This window comes from Canis lupus, chromosome 10 (genome assembly GCF_011100685.1).
Source record: "Canis lupus familiaris isolate Mischka breed German Shepherd chromosome 10, alternate assembly UU_Cfam_GSD_1.0, whole genome shotgun sequence".
Lineage (NCBI taxonomy): Eukaryota > Metazoa > Chordata > Mammalia > Carnivora > Canidae > Canis > Canis lupus.
The window spans coordinates 62,462,088-62,487,365 of NC_049231.1; the positions used below are offsets into that span (position 1 = coordinate 62,462,088).

Sequence of the window (25,278 nt, forward strand, 5' to 3'; positions counted from 1 at the left end):
GAATAAATAAATAAAATCTTTAAAAAAACACACACACACATTAGGTAGATGCTTTGCATACAAAGCTCTTTAAATCGGGTATAACACTTTAAGCAAAATGGCATTAGCTTTGATAGGCCTAAAATGTTTAATTAATGGTTATGTTATGTTTTGCAATAACATGATTTTTAATCGTTGCATTTCTTTGTGGTTATGATATTTCTATTTTAACTATCACATTCACATTTTTTTAAACGATACTTCCAAAAGTTGTAACTCTTTGTCTTGCTATTGTCTGTTTTCTGGTTAAATTAACCCCTTATATTTCATTCACTGTGAGATGGTTGAGGAATAAAAAGTAATTAAACTGTATGATAAATCTTATATCTGACCTCATAGATATTGATTGACGTGATTTCGTAGGCTAAGTGAAATCTAAATAGAAATCTAAAATTATATGGTGGTTTATATTTCTAGTAATGGCAGACTGAGTAATTCAGACCAATCCTCCCATCAAAGGCAACTAAAAAAGATGGATGAAATATAAAGATTATATTAAAAGCCTCAAAGAGCTAATCAGATAATGAGGAATTAGTGTTAAGGTACAGGAAATGATAGAAAACCTAAGGGAGCCAGCGCTCAGGGCCATTTGTATTTGCTCCTGAGAACAAATATCAGTGTGAAAAAAAGTAGCTAAGAGGCTGGGCTGATCTTTAGGTGCCCTATCAGAATTTTGAGTAATAGTCAGGGTCCAAGATCTGGAAAAATGGAGTTAGTAATGAATAACATTTCCACTCTTACACTTTCAGTTGGGATCTAACTCAGATCATGATCCTGGAATCAAGCCTGGCATCGGGCTCCCTGCTTAACAAGGAGTCTGTTTCTCCCTCCCTTGGAATTATTGACAGAAACTATAAAATAAATACAATTACTAGTTTAAGTTGATAGAAGCCAAGTTTGGAAAGTTTTGGTAGAAAATCATAAACTATAAAAAATGACAAGGGGGGGGTCCCTGGGTGGCTCAGTGGTTTGGCGCCTGCCTTTGGCCCAGGGCACGATCCTGGAGTCCCAGGATCGAGTCCCACGTGGGGCTCCCGGCATGGAGCCTGCTTCTCCCTCCTCCTGTGTCTCTGCCTCTCTCTCTCTCTCTATGTCTATCATGAATAAATACATAAATAAATTTTTTAAAAAAGAAAAATGACAAGGGGTTCCTGAGTGGCTCATTTGGTTAGGCAGCTGACTCTTGATTTGGACTCAGGTCATGATCTCAGGATCATGGGATTGAGCCCTGTGTCAGGCTCCCTGCTCAGCAGGGAGTCTGTTCCCTTGACCAGTCTGTTCTCTCTGTCACATTCTGCCCCTCCCTCCCTCAAATACATGAATAAATTTTAAAAAAATAACAAAGAGGTTTAAATAAAAACAAATAGGGCACCTGGGTGGGTCAGTCAGTTAAGTGTCTGCCTTGGGCTCAGGTCATGATCCCAGGGACTTGGGATTGAGTCCCTAGCTGGAGGCAGCCTTCTTCTCCCTTCCCCCTGCCCCTCCCTGATGCTTGTACTCTTTCTCTCTCAAATAAATAAATCTTTTTATAAGAAAAAGATAACACCCTGAAGAAAGAGATTTTATTTATTTATTTTTAAGTAATCTACACCTAGCATGGGGCTCAAACTCATGAACCCAAAATCAAGAGTTGCATGTTCTTTTTTTTTTTTTTTTTTTTTTTAAGATTTTATTTATTTCTTCATGAGAGACACACAGAGAGAAAGGGGCAGAGACACAGGCAGAGGGAGAAGCAGGCTCCATGCAGGAAGCCTGACCCGGGACTTGATCCCGGGTCCCCAGGATCATGCCCTGGGCCGAAGGCAGCACTAAACTGCTGAACCACCTGGGGTGCCCAAGAGTTGCATGTTCTACCAACTTATCCAGCCAGATGCCCTAAGGAAGAAATTTTTATTTATTTGTTTAAGATTTTATTTGTTCATGAGAGACACAGAGAGAGAGGCAGAGACACAGGCAGAGGGAGGAGGCTCCCTGTGAGGAGCCTGACTCTGGACTTGATCCTAGGATCCCAGGATCATGACCTGAGCCAAAGGCAGACCCTCAACTACTGAGCTACCCAGGTGCCCCAGAAAGAGATTTTTAAACTACATTAAACAAACTTAAACAGAGGAGACAAACGCATAGCTAGGACCATTATTAGCAACACATAGCCATAAAAGGTTCGTATTAAGATTTTTTTTGGCTCTTACAAATCAATAAGAAAATAATAGGAACTTAACACAAGAAGACATTTAGCTGTCTCATAAATAAGAAAAGGAGCTTAACCTCATTTGTAATTGGGGAAATACAAATTAAAAGCACAATGAGATTCTACTACACATTCACCAGAATGACGAAGATTAAAATATCTTAGTGGGTATGTAGAGTAGCAAGTCTCACACACTGCTGATAGTAATATAATTTGGTACACATGAGCACTTTTGCACCAGGAAAAGTAAAAGAATGTTCACAGCAATATTATTTGTAATAGCTGCAAAATGAAAACAACCCACACATCAACTATAAAATAGATATATGAATTGTAAATATTCATACAGTGGAATAATATACATTAAAACAAATATTACTTTTACATGCAGTAATTGATAGAGTCATAAAAACATAATGTTAAATGAAACAAGTGAGGCAAAACTAAAGTTTAGAGATATATCCTTAAGTGGTAAAAGGATAAAAGCAAGGAACGAGTACTGTAAAAATCAGGATAAAGATTATCTTTTGGGAGAAGGGAGGGAGTTAACAATCAGGAATGGGCCCATAGAAATTCCTAAAGTGGTGGCAATATTCTGTTTCTTAAGGTGGATGGTAGTAATATGAATATTCTTGGCTGTTTGGTAAGGTATGCATTTATATTTCATGGTCTTTCCTGTATCAGTACTGTTGACCCTTGAACAGTATGGGTTTGAACTGCGTGGATCTATGATAAATATATTTCTTCCTTCCATAAGAGAATATGATTTTCTTAATACTATTAATACTATTTTTCTTCCTTAGCTTACTTTATTCTAAGAATACAGTGTATAATAGTATAGCACAAAATATAGGTTAATCAGCTGTTTATCAGTAAGGTTTTTAGTCAACAGTTAGGCTATTAGTACTTAAGTTTTAGGGGAGTCAAAATTTATGCGGATTTTGTGGTATCTGGGTGGCTCAGTCGGTTAACCGTCCGACTCTTGATTTTGGCTCAGGTCACAGTCTCGGGGCCTGAGATTGGACTCCATGCTTGAGATTTTGTCTCTCCCTCTCCTGTCCCTCCCCAGCTCGTGCACATGTACTCTTTCTCTAAAATAAATACATAAAATAAATAAAATCTATGTAGGGAATCAGCACCCCTAATCCCCATGTTATTCAAGAATCAACTGTATTATTTTTTTTCTTGAGAAAAAGTTGTAAAATGGTTGATATGATGTTATGGCTGGGAAAAGAACAAAAACATACAGTCCTCTTTAAAAGAATATTTCTATAACAAATCTACCTCTCTAACTCAGTGTCTCTTACGTGACAGGGTTGTAAAGTGAAGGAACACGCTGTTGCTCTTCATGATCAAGGTGAAGGTAGAGATTTGCTGTCCTGTCCAACTGCTAGAATTCTGGACGATCTGCACAAACATAAAGATGTCATTGTTGTACCTTATACTAAAGATACAGTTAGGTGAGATGGGTGTGGTTGGGCAGTGCTGGGAAATGCTGTGCTGCAGCTTTATTCGGTGCTTTCCATTTCAGAATCCTCCGAACTCTAGTGCTTCCCCAAATCAATAATGTCAGTTTCCAGATATTCTATCATTTCAGAAAGCTTGCTGAAATTATATGTTAGTTTACATTAAGAACAAGCAGGTGTTTATTTGATAGGAAAAATACTTCAAAATATTGAGGGTCCAAGGGGAAGAAAAACTAATAAAAAAAAGGTCTCTGGTGATTGAAAGGTTGGGACGTACAATTCCATTTTTGAGAGTTTTTTCTTTTCCCAAGTTACTTAAGCCCTTCCTAAATGCTTGATTAATACAACTAGAAAAAAACCCAGTGGTTGAGGTAGGTCATCTTTGCGTAAATTTGAATTACTTGAATTTAATAATTTCTGAAGTCACTTCTGTCATTTTTCAATTGCAGTAGGCTGTCAGGTCAGGGGCTGGGAGACCCTTTCACGAAGGCTGTTTTCACAGAAGTTCCAGTCATAGCAGCCCATTTCACCACCTGGCAAGTGTCACGCTTGGAGTGCAGTGATGCTCCTCTATATGGAGTGTCTTCTGCTAGGGAAGTCATTAGATGAATTAAGAAATGTAAATGTTGGGATCCCTGGGTGGCGCAGCGGTTTGGCGCCTGCCTTTGGCCCAGGGCGCGATCCTGGAGACCCCAGATCGAATCCCACATCGGGCTCCCATCCCACATCGGGCTCCCGGTGCATGGAGCCTGCTTCTCCCTCTGCCTGTGTCTCTGCCTCTCTCTCTCTCTCTCTCTGTCTCTGTGACTATCATAAATAAATAAAAATTAAAAAAAAAATGTAAATGTTGAGGTAGCATACCTTATATTCAAGAACTGTTTCTCTAAAGAGCGATTTATAAAATATTTGCAATAAAAAAGATATCATTTGCATTTAACTTCTTAATGAAATTGAACACTTCTCCGTAAAATGTCTTTTTCTTTCAAGTGATTCTGGGGTTGTTTCCTGTGATGAAAAGGGTCTAGATTGTGATGTTTTACTGGAGCCAAATACACCATGGGGCCCCAAAAGTGGGGAGCTCAACGCTGTGAGTAACTTGTTTCACTTATTCTTTCTTGATAAAAAACAATTGATGGATTTAATCTTTGACAGAAACATAATTGGTTTAAACTGAAATTGAAAATTTCACTTAATAAGCACTTATTGACTACTTGATCATAACAAGGTATTATTCTGAGTTAGTAGGACTCTAAGGGCAATAGGACATATTCCTTGCCCTCAACTAATAACTTAAGTAATCAGCTTAAATTTGGGGAAAAAATATAACATGGTCTTCAGAGGTTTTATTATGGACAAGTAGTGATTTGAGGGTTGAAGACAGTATGAATGAGATATTTTGTCCACTCTTAATTCTATAAACATTTTTTGGTATGAAATTTGTTTTTTAATTATAATCAGGAATGCACTTAGTTTTTGCAAGTTTTGAAAACAAATATTTTTCAAATGGTTGGATAGCTTTGATTCCCCTGATTCTTATTACTGACAACCAGGGAATTTCTGCTTGCCTGTGAACTTCCTAACTTTTTATTGGGTGAGGTAGCAGTTACTTGACAAAGTGACATATTCCATGTAAAATGCGTTGTAAAAGCCAAATGGTTACAAATATTCAGTCATTAACTTTCATTTGTGAATTATATACAAAATTATAGATTAGATTTTTTGACTATTCATATATAATCCGGTTCCTTAGTTTATAATAAAATGTGAACATTAAAAAATGATTGAATGGGCACTTGGGTGGCCTAGTTGGTTAAGTATCTGACTCTTGGTTTTAGCTCAGGTCATGATCTTGGAGTCATGAGATTGAGCCCTGTGTCACATTCCACACAGACTCTGCCTAAGATTCTCTCTCCCTCTCCCTCTGTTCCTCCTGCTCATGCATGTGTGAGCATTCACTCTCTCTCAAATAAATAAATAAATCTTATAAAAAAGTGTTTGAAATAGTTAAAAAAATAAGTTATCTCTGCATGTGATATACTCATCCTTTGGAAATGATACTGGGGAGTGTTGATTTTCTTTTTTTCTTTTTTTTTCTTTTTTTTTTTTTTGGTAAACATATGCATCTTTCTCTAGGCAGCAAATATAAAAAATTTGTAACACATCATTTTCAGCCTGAGTTTTAAGTTATGTTTTAACCTGGAAGGGAGCTATCCTTGCAGCTTTTTTCAGCTCTTCTACAGTCTCTACATGAAAATAAGGAGTTCCAATCTGGGTGGATGCAGACTTATTAATCTCTTTATTCCTTTTTCTTATAGTTTTTGTCACTGAAAAACTGGACTCTGCAACTGGTAAGTAAGGAACTATATTCCACTTTCATGGATCTCTTTCAGAATTAAAGTTTAGTTTAATAGAATCTTATCAGTATCTTATTTTACAGATTTTAGTTCATTGCAATTATCCTTTTCAGCTTCTACAATTTTGCACTTCCTGAAAATGCCATTGTTTAAAACAGATACTCCATTGTCTGGTTGCATACTCCCTAAGTCTCCCTAATGACTTTTAAAAGTTGTTTTTAAGACCCATTAGGACATAGAACAAAGCAACAAATCTATTAAGTTCCAGGTATTTGGTTGTTTGGTTGATTGGTTGCTTTTTGTTTGTTTGTTTCTTTACCTATTTGCCATTACTCTGTCATCTGCCACCAATTTTTTGCAAGAATCAACTGGAATTTGGATCAGTGATAACAGAAAGCAGGGTGGGTGGGTAGATTCAGGAAGCTGATACAGATAGGGTTGAGTAATCCAGGGCAACATTTATCCAGGAAATGTGTACCTGTGCTTGCTTATGAGACTACATTAATATTGGCAATTATTGTATTTTTATTTAATCTTAATATCAAGGGACATACATTCAGTTGAGTGATAGAGGTGCAGTTTGACAAATGCTGAGGACCTATTATGTGCCCATGACTCTGCTAGAATATGTGAAGGAAATAATTTTAAAATGTTTAATGTAATATGATCCTATCCTAAATGTAGAAATTCTTAAGTTAAAAAAAAAAAAAGAAATTCTTATGTTGTACTAGGCATTGATTATCCTCAGATCTTGTTTGGCTCATTCATCCAAAATAAATTTAGATAAATGTGTTTGAGAGAGTCCATTAGAGAGATGTGTTAGTACTACATTTTTAAAAGGATTTTTTTTTGTTTTAATTCAGAAACAACAATCCTTGTTTTCAGAAGAAGAAGAATATACCACTGGGTCTGAAGTCACTGAAGATGAAGTTGGAGATGAAGAAGAAATATCCAAGAAACAAAGTACTGGTTGATTTCTAAGATAAAATCAAGTTTCGCTTTTATGAAGGGGTAGCATTCTGAAGGCTTTAATGCAAGGAGTGAGAAGTTAGCTTTGTAAGTCTACATGGTAGGCTACAACATGGAAAAAAAAAAATAAAGGGGGCGCTCCATCAAGTTTCCCTAACCGTGGCACTAACACAGAATAATCACAAAGTTATTTAAAAAGTGCAGTATACTGAGATATAATCCTCCACATTTTCATTTCAGGTGTAACCTCATGGGTTTCCCAAAATATATGACTTACATCAATCAGTGTGTGCCTGAGATTATTTGAAGTGACACTCAAATGAAGCATTATACAATAGTAATGAGTATGATTTTTTTTAAATGAGAACTACAATTACAGAATGAACTTGGATCAAAATTTTTGAGCTCTTTTTTGAGAGAAATAGCAAGGACAATTGGTTCAAAGAACATTTTAAGACTTAGTATTCATAGGCATTTGAAAAAGGATTTTAAAGAGGACTGCAAGTTAGATACAAAATTGATGTCCTACAGGGCAGTAAACCGATCACCTTTGAGGTTATCTTTTCTTCTAAACAGAAATCATTTGCATTTCTATTAGACACAGAAATCTGCAAGTTAACATAAAACTTCACAGCGTCTGAGCTTTCAATCAACAATAGATAGGAAAGTCAGACACAATGACATTTTCTTTGAGAAATAATTCTTACATGGGCCTTTTTTTTTTTTTTTTAAAGATTTTATGTATTTATTTGACACAGAGAACTATAGAGCACACGTAGAGGGAGAGGAAGAAGCAGGCTCCCAGATGTGCAGGGAGCCCAATGCAGGGCTGATCCCAGGACCCTGGGATCATGACCTGAGCCAAAGGATGCTCAACCGACTGAGCCAATTTTTTTTTTTTTTTTATGATAGTCACACAGAGAGAGAGAGAGGCAGAGACATAGGCAGAGGAGCCTGCTCCATGCACCGGGAGCCCGACGTGGGATTCGATCCCGGGTCTCCAGGATCGCGCCCTGGGTCAAAGGCAGGCGCCAAACCACTGTGCCACCCAGGGATCCCCCCGCATGGACCTTTTAAACTGTCCTCCAATATGACACTAAAAGGACATGCAACTTTCCCTTTGTCTTTTTTCCAAGTTTTTCATAATTTTCCTTCATGTGTTGAATCCTCTTATTAAAAAAGTTTTTTGTTTTTTGGTTTTTTTTTTTTTTTATATTTTATTTATTTATTCATGAGAGAGAGAGAGGCAGAGACACAGGCAGAGGGAGAAGCAGGCTCCATTCAGGGAGTCCGACATGGGACTCGATCCCAGGTCTCCAGGATCTCATGCCAGGCTGAAGGCAGCACTAAACTGCTGGGCCACTGGGGCTGCCCTAAAAAACAGTTCTTTATCAATTATTTTAAAATTATATTTAGTCAAGGAGAAAATGCTGTTGTGTTTTATGTGAGGTTTTTTTCCCACAGTTGATTGAAGTAGAATTTATATGTAATAAAATTCACCAAAAAATAAAATAAAATAAAATTCACCAATTTTTAAGTGTACATATTGATGAGTTTTGGCATATTGTTGGGTAACCACCAAAATCAAGATCTAGAACATCACTCCAAAAAATTATCTCTTACCTCTTACACTCAGTTCCCTTTCCCCAATCTCACCCCCAGGCAACTATTAATCTGCAGTGATTTACCTTTACTCAGGTCTCCTGTACATGAAATCATTGGTGTTTTGTGTATGGCTTCTTTCACTTAGTGTGATGTTTCGGAGATTCATTTATATTGTTGGGTGTGTCAGTAGTTTGTTCCTTTTTATTGCACAGTAGGATTTCATTGTGTGAATATACCATAGTTTGTTTATCCATTCACCATTTCATGAATATTTAGGTTGTTCCAGTTCTTGGCTTTTATGAATAATGCTGCCATGAACATTTGCATGCAAGTGGACATAGGTTTTTATTTTTCTTGGGTAGATACCTAGGAGTGGAATTGCTGGGTCATATGGTAAGTGTATGTTTAACTTTATAGGAAACTGCCATAATGTTTTGCAAAGTGACTGTACCATTTTGCATCTCACCAGCAATGTTTGAGAGTTCCAGTTGCTACATGTTTCTACCAGTACTTGATATTACTACTTTTTTTTAACTTTAGTCATTCTTGAGCATATATTTCTAGGCATCTTCTCATGTGCTAACTGGCCATTTATATATTTTTTAATGAAATGTTTGTTTAAATGATCTTTTGCCTATTTTTTAGTTGGATTATTTGCCTTACTATTGAATTATAAGCATTCTTTATATATTTTTTGGATACAAGTCCATATATTTTGCAAATATTTGCCTCTAGTTTATGACTTGCCTTTTAATTTTATTAATGATGTCTTTTGAAGACCCAAAGTTTTTAATTTCATGAACTCTAATGTTTTAGTTTTGCTTTTATGTTTCATGCTTTAATAACAGATTTTTGCTTATCCCAAAGTCACAAAGATTTTCTGCTGTTTTCTTCTAGAAATTGTATGATTTTAGCTTTTGTATTTAAATCTGTGATTCCTTCCAGGTTAATTTTTGTATATGGTATGAGTTTAGGGTCAGTCTTCCTTTTGTTTTCCTATAGGCATAGCCAGTTTTTCCAGAACCATTTGTTGAAAAGAATGGTCTTTCCCATTGGATTATCTTTATTTAAAAATCAACTGATCATTTACATGTGGATCTATTTTTAAACTCTGTCCTCTTCCATTGATTCATACGTCTATTTTACATCAGTATATCAATACCACACTGTCTTAATTTTTGTAGTTTTTAGTGATTCTTAAGACATGGTGATATTAAAAAAAAAAAAAGACATGGTGATATATGTCCTTCAAAATTGTTCTTTTATTTTAGATTATTTTGGTATTTCTAAGTGCTTTGCATTTCCTATACATTTTAGAGTAAAGGTCACTGTTTCTAAAAAAATACTGTTGGAATTTTTATTGAGCTTGTGTTGAATTCATATATCAATTTGGAAATAATGACTTTTTTTTTTTTTTACAATGGCAAGTCTTCCAATCCATGAATATGGAATATCTCTCCATTTATTTAATTCTTTAATGTCTCCTAACAATGTTTTATTGTTTCAATATGCAGATATTAAGCATCTTTTGTTGAATTTATTCCTAAGTGCTTTTTTTATGCTGTTATAAATGGAAGTGGGTTTTTTTTAAATTGTTAGTTTTTCAGTTGGAAAATTTTCATTTGTTCCAGTTGACCTTGTTTCCTGTGTCCTTGCTAATTTCACTTAATTTTTCTTTGCTTATTAGATTCCTTTCCATATGTATGCCTTATATTTCTTTGTCTTGCCTTTTTGCACTTGGTAGGACCTCATGTTGAACAGAAGTGATGAACACAGACATCCTTAACTTGTTCCTGCCTTAGGGGGAAAGCATTCAGTCTTTAACCATTAAGTATATAATGTTTAGTGGTTGGTTTCTGGGTTTCTGATAAATGCCCTTTCTCAGGTTGAGAAAGCTCTTTCCTTTTTAATTTGCTGAAGTATTATAATAAATAGGTGTTGAATTTTGTCAAATACTTTTTCTCCATCTACTGAGATGATGAATTTAGGTTTTCTCCATATATCAGCACAATGAATTACATTGATTTTTCAAGTGTTATACCAATCTTCTAGGGTAAACTCCACTTGGTTGTGAGGTATTTGTCTTTTTATATGTTAATATCTTTGACTTGCTGTTATTTTGTTAAGGATTTTTTGTGTTTATAAGTAATATTAGTTGCTTATTTTTAGTTTTTTGTGATGTTTTCAAGTGTGGTTACCATGATGATACTGATCTTATAAAATGAGTTGGATAGTGCTCCCCTCACTTCTCTTTTCTGAAATAACTTGTGTACTATTTGTATTGTTCCCCTCTTAAATATATGTTAAAATTCAGCAGTAAAGTCATCTGGGTCTGGAGTTTTCTTTATGGGAAGGTTTTAAATTGTGAATTTAGTATCTGTAATATTGCATTATTCAAGTCTTCTATTTCTTCTTGAATCTGTTTGATAACTTATGTCTTTCAAGGAGTTTCTCCATTTTATCCAGGTTGAATTTATTGGCGTAAAGTTGCTTATGGTGTTTTCTTATCCTTTTCTGTCTGAAGGATCTGTAGTGATGTCCTTCTTTCATTGTTGATATTGGTTATTTGTGTTTTCTTGATCAGTTTAGCTAACACTTTATTTTATTGATCTTTTCAAGGAACCAGCTTTTGTTTTATTGATTTTCTCTATAGTTTGTCTGTTTTTTTTGTTTTTTTAAGATTTATTTATTTATTCATTCATTCAGAGAGAGTGAAGAGAGAGAGGCAGAGACACAGGCAGAGGGAGAAGTAGGCTCCATGCAGGAAGCCCGATGTGGGACTCGATCCTGGGTTTCCAGGATCACAAACCCAGGCTGCAGGCGGCGCTAAACCGCTGAGCTACCGGGGCTGCCCCAGTTTGTCTGTTTTTATAATTCATTGATTTTCATTCTTGTATTTAGTATTTCCTTCCTTGTAGTTATTTTGGACTTAATTTCCTTTTTTTCTTTTTTAGCTTCTTAAGGTAGAACCTTAAATCATTGGGTTTTTTTACTTTTCCTCTTTTCTAATATAAACATTTGAAGTTATAAGATTTGCTCTCAGCACTACTTTAACTATTTCCCACAGACTTTGCCGTCTTGTTTTCATTTATATTCAATACAGAATATTTTCTGATTCCCCTTAAGATTTTTTGTTTGACCAATGTGTTATGTAGTTGTATGTTGTTTAATTTCCAGATATTTTCAGACTGCCCAGATACTTTTAAATTAATAATATAATATAATATTCCATGTGATTTCATCTCTTACATTTTTTTTAAGATTGATTGATTGATTTGAAAGAGAGCGAGAGAGGGCATGAACAGGAGACAGGCCAGAGGGAGAGGGAGAAGCAGACTCCTCACTGAGCACAGAGTCCAATGTGGGGTTCAATACCAAGACCCTGGGATCGTGACCTGAGCCAAAGACAGGCGCTTAACTGACAGAACCACCCAGGCACTCTCATCCCTTACATTTTATTGACACATGTTCCACATGTGCATGAAAAGAATATGAATTCTGCCATTATTGTTGGAGTGGTCTATAAAGGTCAAGACAGGTTGTTTGGTTGTCTTTTATAAAGGTCAAGACAGGTTGTTTGGTTGTCTATTACAAATCTTCTATAATGATGCTCATTTTCTGACTGCTCATTTCTGACTTCTTGTTCCATTGATTAGTAAAAGAGGATATTGAAATCAATATGTAAATTACATATTTTTCTTTTTCAGTCCACTAGTTTTTACTTTGTGTACAATTATAGCTTTGTGATTAGGCATACATTTATAGTGAATTGACTCTTTTATCATTATGATGTATTCCTCTTTGTCTACAGTAAAACTGCTTGTCTTGAAGTCTGTTTTGTTTGGTATTAATATAATCACTCTAGATTTTTTTAGTGTTTGAATGGCATATCTTTTTGCTATCATTTTATTTTTAAACTCTTTGTGTTTTCTTTTTTTTAAGATTTCATTCATTTGTTTATTTATGAGAGACACAGGCAGAGGGAGAAGCAGGCTCCATGCAGGGACCCCGATGTGGGACTCGATCCCAGGACTCCAGGATCACACCCTGGGCTGAAGGCAGGCACTAAACTGCTGAGCCACCCAGGGATCCCCATCTCTTTGTGTTTTCTAACTTAAAGTATATATCTTGTAGGTAGCATGTTGTTGGAAATTGCTTTTTTTTTCCAGTTTGATTATCTTCACCTTTTGACTAGAGCACTTATTCTATTTATATTTAATGTATTTAGAGTTGTCATGTGATGTTATTTTCTTTTATTCTGAAGAACTTTCATTATTTCTTATAGTGCAAGTATACTAGCAATAAATCCTTTCGTTTTTATTTATCTGAAAAGTCTTAATTTCACTTTTTTAAAAGATTTTTTTTTTAATTTTTATTTATTTATGATAGTCACAGAGAGAGAGAGAGAGAGAGAGGCAGAGACATAGGCAGAGGGAGAAGCAGGCTCCATGCACCGGGAGCCCGACGTGGGATTCGATCCCGGGTCTCCAGGATCGCGCCCTGGGCCAAAGGCAGGCGCCAAACCGCTGCGCCACCCAGGGATCCCTAAAAGATTTTTTTCTTAAGTAATATCTATACCCAATGTAGGGCCAGAACCCACAACCCCAAGATCAAGAGTTGTATGCTCTACCACCTGAGTCAGCCAGGCACCCCTCACTTTTGTTTTTTAAGTATAGTTTTCTTCAATATAGAATAATTGTTTAACAGTTATTTTTTTTAAACTGTCACTCCAATGTCTTCTGGCCTCTGTTGTTTTCTGATGAAAAGTCATTCATTGATATAATTGTTCTCCCATGTGTAATGTGCTCTTTCTTTTTATCTTGCTGGTTTTAAGGTTTTATTTTTTACTTTTAGAAGTCTATCGTATATGTAGTGTGCTTTCCTTTGTGCTATCTTCCTTGATATTTGTTGAGCTTCTTGGATTTGCAAATTAATATTTTAAACAAAATTTGGGGAACTTAGAATCATTATTCCTTTAAGTATTTTTTCTGTCCCATTCTCTCATTTATCTTCCAGAACTCCCATACATGTACGTTAGGCCTTTTGATATTGTCCCATAGGTTTCTGAAGTTTCGTTTCTTTTTCTTCACTCTTCTCTTTATTTTTTGGATTGGATAATTTAAATGCTTAACTCCATATTTCACTGATATCTTCTACCATTTCAGACTTTTTCTTGAGACCATCTACTAAATATTTCCTATGTGTTTATTCAATAGCACCATTTTCCCTTTGAACATATTTATAATAGTTGCTTTGAAATCATTGTCTGCTAAATCTAGTATATAAGCTCTCTCAGAATCAGTTTCTATTGACTATTTCTTTTCTGAGTGATTCATACTTTTCAGTTTCTTCATCTTGTAACTTTTGGTAGGTTATCTGTGCAATTCTGAAATCTATTTTGTTCTGAGGATTGTTGAGTTTTTTGTCCTAGTAGGAAGTCTACCTGCCTGACCCAAATTGCAAAATCTGTCTCCCTTGTGGTATGTAGTGAATGATGTGTGCCTCTGCACAAGTGTTTCTTGGCTGCTAACTGCAACTGTTTTTTGTTTTTGTTTTGTTTTGTTTTGTTTTGTTTTTAAGATTTTATTTATTTATTCATGAGAGATACAGAGACAAAGAGGCAGAGGGAGAGGGAGAAACAAAGAGGGAGAGGGGCAGAGGGAGAAACAGAGGCAGAGGGAGAAACAGAGGCAGAGGGAGAAACAAAGAGGGAGAGGGAGAAACAGGCTTCCTGCGGGGAACCCAATGCAGGACTTCATCTCAGGACCCTGGGATCATGACCTGAGCCAAAGGCAGACGATCAAACCACTGAGCCACCCAGGTGCCCCCAAACTGCTACTGTTTTAGCCTGACCCCCAGGGTCATACCAGCCTGTTTTTGTTTTTTTTTTTTTTGTCCTAGTAGGAAGTCTACCTGCCTGACCCAAATTGCAAAATCTGTCTCCCTTGTGGAGTAGTCAGGCAGGATTTTGGATAGATTTTATATTCAGATTTGGGAACTTACCTGCTTAGTGGTTTCCTTGCTTTGTGGGTTGCCCTTTGAATTCTAGTTGTTTTTCCAGTAAGGCTCCTGAAGTTGGAAGCTTGAGCTCTATGCAGTTTGGGAAAGCATTTAGTCAAAGGCACAAGAAATTCTCACCTCTCATCAAGAGCAATTCTGTCTTGCAGTTCCATCCTAGTGTCTGCTTGCCTGTTTAGCTAGATTTCCTTGGGACTCCCATAACACTTTGATGATTTAATACTTATTTGGGCAGAGTTTATAGTCATGTTTTAGATCTCTTTTGTGTTACAAAAGACGTTCTTTTGTGACTTTCTTCCAAAATTTCCCCTTTAAATTTCCAGCTTCTCTTGCTTTGAATTCTATCATCTTTTCCCTGGAGCTCATAAGGCTGTAATTTTCCTCCCTTGGCTAGAGGTATTGGGAAATGCCCTCAGGCAGAAAGCTATAAACTCACAGTTCTCACCTTATGCATATTTTAAGTTTGTAAATTAATTCCAGTATAGTTAACATACAGTGTTATATTAGTTTCAGGTTTACAATATAATGACTGAGCAAATTCTATATGGTACTCAGTGCTCATCACTGTAAGTGTACTCTTTAACCCCTGTGCCCTGTTTCACCCTTCATCTACTTCCCCACCTTATGCACTTTTAAATATAAACACTCACCTTTCTACCTTCCTTTGATTATTTGCCAGTACCTAGAGATGATAGTTTATAATATTTTTGTTCTGTTTCTATCATTGGCTACTTTGGAAGGAATTGGTCTTCACAATCCATTATCAGATCTTACCCTATCATGTCTATTAGCAATTTTATAACACTTGTTTTTTTCCCATTTTAACTACAAACACATGTCAGGGACTCAGGCTTGCCAGCAGGCACGTAAATCTCTCTAGATTGTTAATACTATTTTGTTTTTATTTTATTATTTTAGAAAGACCATGAGTGGGGGAGGGGGACAGAGGGAGAAACTTTTTTTTTCTTTTTTTTTTAATTTTTATTTATTTATGATAGTCACACAGAGAGAGAGAGAGAGAGAGAGAGGCAGAGACACAGGCAGAGGGAGAATCAGGCTCCATGCACCAGGAGCCTGACGTGGGATTCGATCCCGGGTCTCCAGGGTCACGCCCTGGGCCAAAGGCAGGTGCTAAACCGCTGCGCCACCCAGGGATCCCGGGAGAGAGAAACTTAAGCAGGCTCCCCACTCGGCTGACTCAGGGCTGGATCTCACGAACCTGAAATCATGACCCGAGCCAAAATCAAGAACCAGATGCTTAACTGAGCCCCCACAGGCATCCCTGTTTTGTTTTTCTTTCAGAATCTTCAGGGTTATCTTCCTTGTAGCACATTTCACGGGTTTTCCATTTGTGGTAGTAATACAAAGTTTTAAATGATAGAGCAAGGGCAGCCCAGGTGGCTCAGCAGTTTAGCGCTGCCTTCAGCCCAGGGCCTGATCCTAGAGACCCTGGATCGAGTCCCACTCAGGCTTCCTGCATGGAGCCTGCTTCTGCCTCTGCCTGTTTCTCTGCTTCTCTCTCTCTCTCTCTCTCTCTCTCTCTCTGTTTCTCATGAGTAAATAAATAAATAAAATCTTTAAATGATAGAGCAAAAACTAAACAGGTGGTCTATAAATTATTGATGTTTGGAAACCGGTGATCTGATATACAATCCTTACCTTCAAACATTGACTTTAGAGAAATGCCTCTTTCCCCTCCTTCTTTGCTATTCCTCTCCTCCTACACTGTCAGCCAGAATAAATTCAGACTATTGATTGTAGGAATGCACTAGTCCAGAATACAATTTGTCCCAAATCTACTTCCTCCCAAGATCATTTCTGTCCTACTTCCATTTTTATCCTCATGGCCCCTGCTCCTCCCCAAGCAAAAGACATTTTAGAGATTTTTTGTGTGTGTGAGTTCTCCACTCCTTCCACTCTCAAAACTGTGTTTTTCTGAGTTAGTTTTATATATATATATATATAAATTTGGAATTAGGTGATGTCTCCACTATCAAATTAGATTCAGAGAAATATGTATATAGTTTTTCCCAACATTTTCAACATTTAGTTTCATTTGGACTTTGAATTTATTGCTCTAATTTTTCCCCCAAAAGTTTTCACCAAGTAGAAAGAAAAATAATTAAAATGAACCCCTGTAAAAGTATATTCAGTTTGACTTCTCCATAGATTTACTTTTTATTTAGAAATAATTTGTTAGTTTTAAGAAACAATGGTTTTTTAAAAATTGTTTTATTGTTTATAAGTAACAAGTGCATTGAAAAAGTATGTGAGATATAACACTGACTTTCTGTTGTCAGGGAAAAAGGAAAAGCCAAAGAAGTTCACAAAACAACCAAAAAAGCAGATGTCTTCACCCTGTGGTCAGAAGAAAGAGAAGGCATCAGAGAAGGTAGCTCTAAATTACCCATTACTGTTCTAAAGTTCATATTGGGAACTAAGCAGGCAAATACAGCCAAGAAAAATCTGAAAAAGAGTAAAAATAAACCAGAGTGGAATGCTAGCAGTATAAAAATGAACAAAGAAGTTCCATATAAACTGAGATTAAAGATCTCTAAGATAAAAAAAAAAAAGATCTCTAAGATATATTGATAGATGAGAGAAAGAAAGTCCTAAACAGTATGTATATTGCCATACTCTACCATTTGCATAGCAACTGGTAGGGGAATCTATGTCTTTCCTTATGAGTGCATAAATTATCTCCAAAAAACTGCAAAGGAAGTTGATAAAGATTCATTAGCTCTAAAGAAGGGAACTGAATAGGGAACAGAGACTTTTTTTTAAAGATTTTATTCATTAGAGAGAGCAGTGGGAAGGGGGTTCAGACAGAGAGGGAGAAGCAGACTCTCCACTGAGCAAGCAGGGAGCCTGATGTGGGGCTTGATCTCTGGACCCGGCGATCATAACCTGAGCCAAAGACAGATGCTTAACCATCTGAGCCCCCCCAGGAGCCCTGGGGACAGAGACTTTTTACTATATGTGTTATTTGTAGCTTTTGAAATTGGGTTTGTTTTTTTTAAGATTTGTTTTTATTTATTTATTTATTTGAGAGAGAGAGCACGCAAACACACAAGTAGGGGGAGGGGAGCAGACTCCCTGCTGCGCAGGGAGCCCAACATAAGGCTCAATCCCAGGAATCCAAGATCATGACCTGAGCCTAAGGCAGACACCTAACCGACTGAGCCACCCAGGGACCCCATTTGTAACTTTTGAATTTTGAATGAATATTACTTATTCAAATATAAGATAGACTTTGAAATGAGATAAGTAGACTTCATAATTTTATTTTTTTATTTTTTAAAGATTTTATTTATTTATTCATGAGACACACACACACACACACACACACACAGAGAGGCAGAGACACAGGCAGAGGGAGAAGCGCTCCATGCAGGGAGCCCGATGTGGGACTCGATCCTGGGTCTCCAGGATCAGGCCCTGGGCTGAAGGCGGCGCTAAACTGCTGAGCCACCCTGGCTGCCTGACTTCATAATTTTAAAATAAATTATATTTAATGACCTTTTAAAATGATTCTTATTTCCCCTACCTTTGAAGGAAGAGGTAAAAAGCCCTAGTAGGAATAAGAGCACAGTAATAACCACATTTGACAAAAAGAGGAACCACGGATTCCAAAAATGTGTGAAAGGCTGAGTTGAGACCAGTTATACACAATTATATTGGATAGGTTCTATTTTCATCTGCATGTGAAGTACTGTAAACACATGAATGGGTGAATTCTAGAAGATTGCATAAGCTGGGGCTTCCAGGTCAGACAAATATAGCTGGGTTCAAATTCTAGGTCTGTATCTCTTTGGACAAGTTTCTTAATTTCTCTGAACCTGTTTCATTATAGAGGTAAATATGGCAGCTGTCTCATGTGGTTGTTACAAGGCTTAAATGAAATAATACTTGTAATGCTTTTGGTACAGTGTCTTGAACTCTGTAAATGTAAACTGCTGTTTATTACTAACTGTAACACTAATCAGTAAATGTGTTCTAATTGGACCTTGATGTTGTCTACTCTTTTTTAGTCAACTTCTAGAGATGTGTCTCCTTTCATGTGAGTATTGCTCTTTAATCCAGTCAGATACCCACTCTTAAAGTATCAATGCTGATTTTTGTTTAATTTTTCTAATAGTGTGAGTATGCAGAAGAATAAATGGGATGCCACAAGATCCTTAAGATTCAACCAGGATGCACAAAGGGAAGATGGTACGTTTTAATGTGTACATAACATACAAATTAGGTATAAATGACAATGATGGGAATGTTTCATTTTATGAAGTATGATGAATAGCTTAAAAAGCTTGCTTATTCCAACTAGAATAAGGCCTAGAATTCACGCATTCCCTTTGGAATCTACCAGAGTGTGTGTGTGTTTGTGTAGGGGAGCAGAGGGAGAAGGAGAGAGAGAATCCCAGACAGGCTCCCTGCTGAGTGCAGAGCCTGATGCGAGGCTTGATTTCATGACCCTAAAACCATGACCTGCACTGAAATCAAGAGGCAGACACACTCAATCAACTGAACAACCCAGGTGCCCCTCATCCAGAGTTTCATTAGTAGACAATCCTAGCAGATAATGTACTATTTTATGCACCTGTGGTTTGAAAATGTCAGACTGACTTTTGCCCACTATTTGCACTCTAAAGATGACTGCATATCATGTTTTAGGTTGGGTTACAGTAACCTTAAAAGCAGCATTATCTTATGTATGAGCCATTGGCCACTTGCTGCCTGAAGTTCTTCAAAGATAAGTGTATATGTCTAAAATAGTATCTAGTGGTATTTTCATAAATTCTTGATAATTGAAGTGTTCGTTAAGAAATAAAAGTTATATATACATCCTTATAAAAAGTTAGTTTTATTATTTTTTACCTCCAGATCAGCGGCGGATGTCTGAAATTACAGGGCACCTAATAAAGATGAGACTGGGTGATCTGGATCGAGTAAAGTCAAAGGAAGCAAAAGAAGTAAGAATTACGTGGTAGTGTACTGTGCTTGCTTAGATATACCTTCCTACTTTACTTTCATCATGAGGAGTATAAAGATGTTTTAGGCAAAATCCAAAAAAACAAATTTAAATATATTTGTATATTCTGTCCCAGTTAGCCAGTTCTCTCACATAAATGTTCTCCGTGTTATTATCCATGGTCCATAGGTCCTCTCTAATACACATAATAAAGTAGTTTTTACTAAAAGTGTAATATCACACCAAGAGTAGATTAACCATGCATTGCTGACCAAATGCTGACTACTCAGAAGGTGACGTTTTGGAAGCTGCTGATTTCACTCAACTCTGTAGGCAGTGCTTAGATGTTATTTCTAAAATAAGATATCTTAATAAAAATGACAAGAAATACCTATGTTCTTATTAAAATTATTTATTAATCATAATACTATATATATTAACGTTAGTATGGTATTATGTATTTACAGTTACTCTTGCCCTTATTCTTTTATTTAAAAACTTACTTCCCCCCCAAAAAAAAACTTACTTCCCTATAAAACTTCTAAAATCTTTCTTTTTTTTTTTTTATTATAAATCCTTTTTTTTTTTTTTAAGATTTTATTTATTTACTCATGAGAGACAGAGACAATGGCAGAGGGAGAAGCAGGCCCCATGCAGGGAGCCTGATGTGGATTCCAGGATCACACCCTGGGCTGAAGGCAGGTGCTAAACCTCTGAGCCACCCAGGGATCCCCTAATTGTAATTCCAATATAGTTAACATACAATGTTAAAACTTCTAAAATCTTTGTGAGCTTAGGCAAATATTTCTTAGCTGTGACACCAAAAGTATGATGTCTAAAAGAAATAGTTGACAAATTGGACGTCATCAAAATGTGAATGGTCTTTTTGAAAGACACTATTAAGAAAATTAAAAGATAAGCTATAATCTATGAGATAATAAAGGATTTGTATCCAGAATATATAAAGAACTCTCAAAACATTCCAATACAAGTTAATGGGCAAAAAATTAATCAGATGCTTTATGAAAGAAGGGATACAGATAGCAAATAAGCCCACAAAAAGGAAGGTGCAACATGATTAGTCATTAGGGAAATGTAAATTAAAACCTCAATGAGATACCACTGTATACCAACTAGAATGTCAAAAAAAAAAAAAAAAAAAAAAATGCTGGCCAGGATAGATGGAGAGCAACTGGAACTCTCACATAAAGCTAGTAAAGATACAAAAAGGAATGGCCACTTTGGAAATCACTTTTGACAGTTTCTTATGAAATTAAACATTTACTCACCACAGAGTTCAGTTCATGCATGTTTATAGTGGTTTTATTCAGAGTTGTCAAAAACTAGAAACAACCCAAATGTTCTTTACCTGGCAAATGAATAAACAAACTGTGGTACATATAAAAAGGAAAGAACTACTAATATAGCAGCAACATAAATGAAGCTCCTATATATTAAGCTAAGTGAGAGAAGCCAGATTGAAAAGGCTTCAGACTGTATGATTCTAATTAAATAGTGTTTTGGAAAATACAAAACTATAGGGACTTATAACAGATAAGGAGTTGCCAGGAGCTTATCATGGCAAATTGAGTTGACTTATGAGAGGCACAAGGAGATTTCTGTGAGGTGATGGAACTGTTGTATGTCTCCATTGTAATGATGGTTATATTACTGTATGCATTTGTCAAACTTCAAACGTGTGAATGTGTGACTAAAAAGTGTGAATCTTACTGGATGTAAAATTATTCACATAAATTTTAATTCAAAGAGCCTGAATTTTAAAAATCAAAATAATATTACTTCTAAGCTAAAAAATAATGCCATCTTAGTAAAGCAGAGCTTCTATTGATTACACAAAAATAACAACTTCATTTTGCCCCTTTACTCTGCAGTTTGCAGGAGGTATTTATTCCAGACTTGAAGCGCAAATCAAGGCCTCAGTGCCAGTCACTGCACGGCAGAGCAGCTCAGAAAAAAATACAAGGTAAATCAGCATAAATAAATTCAGAATGTCACTGGCTTTGAAGTGATTTCTTTTTTTCAAGATTTATGTATTTATTTTTAGAGAGCGAGCATGTACAAGCAGGGTGGGGGCTGCTGAGGGAGGGAGCAAGAGAGAATCTCCCACAGACTTCTCATTGAGCAGGGAGCCCCAAGTGGATCTCGATCCCAGGACCCTGAGATCACAAGATTACGACCTGAGCTGAAACCAAGAGTCAGCTGCTTAAGCAACTGAGCTACCCAGGCTCCCTGTGATTTTGTTTTTTTTAGGGAAAAATCATGTGAACACTAGTAGTACAAAATTGGGAGTTTGTTTTGTTTCAAGGATTAGATCATCAGGATACTAATCAGGACCAGATTTTAACTTAAACTAAGGCTTAAAAAGGTCGTAAACACAAAATTATAGTATTTTTAAGTTTTCTGTTTATTGAATCAGCCCTGTTTAAGCTAGCGGCAGATAGGAATGTAAGCTCTATTGGACCTGTGAATTCGTAGAATTTTATACTGTTTATAGGTAATATATATTTAAAACATTTAAGTCTTCCCTATTCTTTATCTTATTTCTCTTAATAAAATTAACTTACTGGATTGTCTGTCATTTTACATCACAAGTTTTCTTTTAAAGATTAACAGTTATTGAGATTGGATCATTAATACTACATAGCCAAATGCCTTATCAGCAATTGTGAAATCCAGAAAGCTCAGAAATCCAACAAGACTTTTTTATAAATTTGTGGCAACTCAAACCCAAACTAAGCTACTGCAATGCTATTTATAGTTTTTATTTATCTCACTGAATATAAATGTTCGTTTGTTAAACTGAAAAAAAAGCATTAATGTGTGTGATTATACGGTACTGCTCCAATCCATGATATATGATATATGTACCATGTTATCTCCCCTACCCCCAAAAAATCTGAATTCCAAAATATGTCTCACTCCAAGAGTTTTTAAAAATGGATCATGGGGCTACATGAAGTTTCATTAAACTTTGATACTGTCAAAGCAAAGGTGTAACCTAAAGCAGCAGCCAATTCCTACTGTTTAAGAAGCACCTCTGACCTTTCTTTTCTATTTAAAAAAATCTAGGTCTAAAAGCCGTTTTGGTCCAGGGCGTCCTGCATAAAGCACCTTATCTATAACTAAAAAGAGAGAAGACACACCTCTGGATATCTGAAGTTGCTCACTTCTTGAAGATCTTCAGAACAATGACTTCTAAATGTTTCAAGTTCTTTATTATTCTTGCAAATCGCATAAATGATAATGCTGAGGGAAATGTATAGTTAGATCTTCTGAAATCTAATTGTAAATATGAAACTTCTTAAATCTGATTTTCCTTTAACGTGTTGCTAGGCTATGTAGAAAATTAGTACTTACAAATCTGCATAGTTAAGACTCCTCTTATTTGTTACCCTTTATTTATTTGAAAGAGAAGAGGCCTACACTCTCAAGTAGCTAAGACTTTTTAAGACCTTAAATACTTAAGGGAACACAGCTGTGCATGTGCACTGATTATAGTATGTCTTTTGGGCTGTAAATCTTGGGATAGCATTGGAAACTGTAACTTGTGTGACGAAACTCCCATCGATGCTGATTTTAAGTTTGCATGAATATTAAGGAGTGACAGATCTCAAGACTGCGTTAAATAAAGTTTCAAGGTGTGAGGTATTTCCTGTGTTGGGCAGGAGGGTTAATTTTTTCAGCATTATTCCATAGAAAGCACAATGTTAATCCAACTTGTTTTTCTTTCGATTTATCTATCGGTTATCTGAGCAGAAATTACTGATTACGTCTTCTTCTGTGACACTAGTGCCATTCTGAATTTGTTAACATAATTGTTATAGTTTTAGGATAGTAAAGCATTTTGGTTGTATGAAACACCCACTGTGCAGTTCTCAGGGCTCTAAAACTTAACCATATTTCTAAAGCCATTCAAATAGCCCCTCAAACAGTTATAGTTACTTATTACTTTAGCAATGTCTAGAAGGAAACATTCCCAAATACATATGATGGGTGAAAAATGGCATACATTCAGTAGAAATCAAACTAAATTCTATTTTATAGATCATGTTTTAATTTTTCTAACCAAGCGGAAAGAGTGCTCAGGGAAAATCTGTTCCAAACCATAAGTATATAAAAAAATTATGTGTTTGGAAATTACTTGTACGTAGGCTTCTGAAAACCTTTAAGATGCACTGTTTCTATTTTCAGTCTTCATTTGTCTTATAATTGGAATTTCTTCAAATTATTTAGGAAATGGACTTTGATAATGTGTAACAGAATGGCAGTTTCTACTGAAACATTGAAGTGTTAAACTCAACACACAGAAATCATTTTGAGTTGTTTTAGTTGATAAATGAAGCTTTAAAAAAAGATAAATGAAGTTTGATGTTATTTAATGTTATGTGTATGGCTTTTCCAAATTTTTTGAACTTCTGTTTGCAAATTTTGTTCCAGTTTAGATATTTTTCAATTGTTTGATATTTTTAAAATAGATTATAAAATTTTTATTTTCAAAAGAAAATGTTTTATAGTACATGATCTGTAAGTTCTGTTAAATACCAGAATCCTGTTTCTTTTACTGTATTCTCTGGCTAAAAGGATTTAGGCTTGTACATGTTGTAGAGTGTGGTAATGGTCACAACTAGAAGAGGACGTATGCTCCTTAGATTTTTAACTGATGATAAAAAGACAAATTGCTTCTCCCCTAGGAGGACTGTACCAGTGAATTGATTTTTACAAACCAGAATTTCTCAGAATTTGATTTTCTTCAGAATATGCTTTTTATTTTGTTAATGTCTGTAATATATAGCACAGGTACCAAAAACATTTTAAGCAAACTCTTAATAGTATTTCCTTTGCCAAATACTTTGGAAAGGTTTTTACCTTACATTAATTCTGAATTCACATTTCTTTAATTGAAATAAAATGTTAATGACAAAAGTTGTTTGAAAAATTCCTTGATCTGAATCATTCCATCCTCTCAGAAAAAGTCTAGGTGAGCTTTAGAACACAGGTTTTCTTTTCTTCTTTTTTTCTTAAGTATCTTTTTTCTTCTTTTTTTTTTTTCTTCAGATTTTATTTATTTGAGAGAGACATACAGTGACAGCAATAGCAAGAGAAAGCACCAGTGGGGATGAGAGGGAGAAGCAGGCCTCCTCCTGAGCAGGAGCCCGTCACAGGGCTGGATCCCAGGACCCCGGGATCATGACCTGAGCCACAGGCAGATGCTTAAGCCACTGAGTCACTCAGGTGCCCCAAGCACATGCTTTCGTGAAAAAAATGAGCTCCATTACGAGGTATACTTTATAAATTTTAAGACATTTTTTATTTTTTTTTAAGATTTATTTATTCATGAGAAACAGAGAGAGAGGCAGAGACACAGGCAGAGGGAGAAGCAGACTCCATGCAGGAAACCCAATGTGGAACTCGATCCCTGTACTCCAGGATCATGACCTGAGCTGGATGCAGACACTTAACCGCTGAGCCACACAGGCCTCCCTTAAAACTGTTTTAAATGAGGTTATCCTAAAAAAAAAAAAAAAATTAATGAGGTTATCCTGATAAAGATTCAGCCAAATACTTCAGGGATAAAATATTGCAGAAAAGATCATCTGGTAGCAGGAGCTTATTCCATACTATTGCATCATGGTGTGTAATTTTACCTCT

General features: G+C 36.0%; 1 protein-coding gene across 3 annotated transcripts in view; it reads left to right on the top strand.

Moving 5' to 3' along the window:
* KIAA1841 (uncharacterized protein KIAA1841 homolog) overlaps positions 1-24,552 on the top strand; it is a 54,359-nt gene extending 29,807 nt beyond the window's left edge. For all 3 annotated transcript variants that reach the window (XM_038551355.1, XM_038551357.1, XM_038551356.1), the window contains 10 exons: positions 3,542-3,687; positions 4,681-4,780; positions 6,009-6,041; positions 6,911-7,010; positions 16,940-17,031; positions 18,671-18,699; positions 18,778-18,851; positions 19,521-19,609; positions 21,501-21,592; positions 22,699-24,552. In XM_038551355.1, the coding sequence (XP_038407283.1) occupies positions 3,542-3,687; positions 4,681-4,780; positions 6,009-6,041; positions 6,911-7,010; positions 16,940-17,031; positions 18,671-18,699; positions 18,778-18,851; positions 19,521-19,609; positions 21,501-21,592; positions 22,699-22,735 (792 nt within the window). In that variant the 3' untranslated portion in view covers positions 22,736-24,552. The remainder of the gene's footprint in view (positions 1-3,541; positions 3,688-4,680; positions 4,781-6,008; positions 6,042-6,910; positions 7,011-16,939; positions 17,032-18,670; positions 18,700-18,777; positions 18,852-19,520; positions 19,610-21,500; positions 21,593-22,698) is intronic.
* The last annotated feature ends 726 nt before the right edge of the window (positions 24,553-25,278 follow it).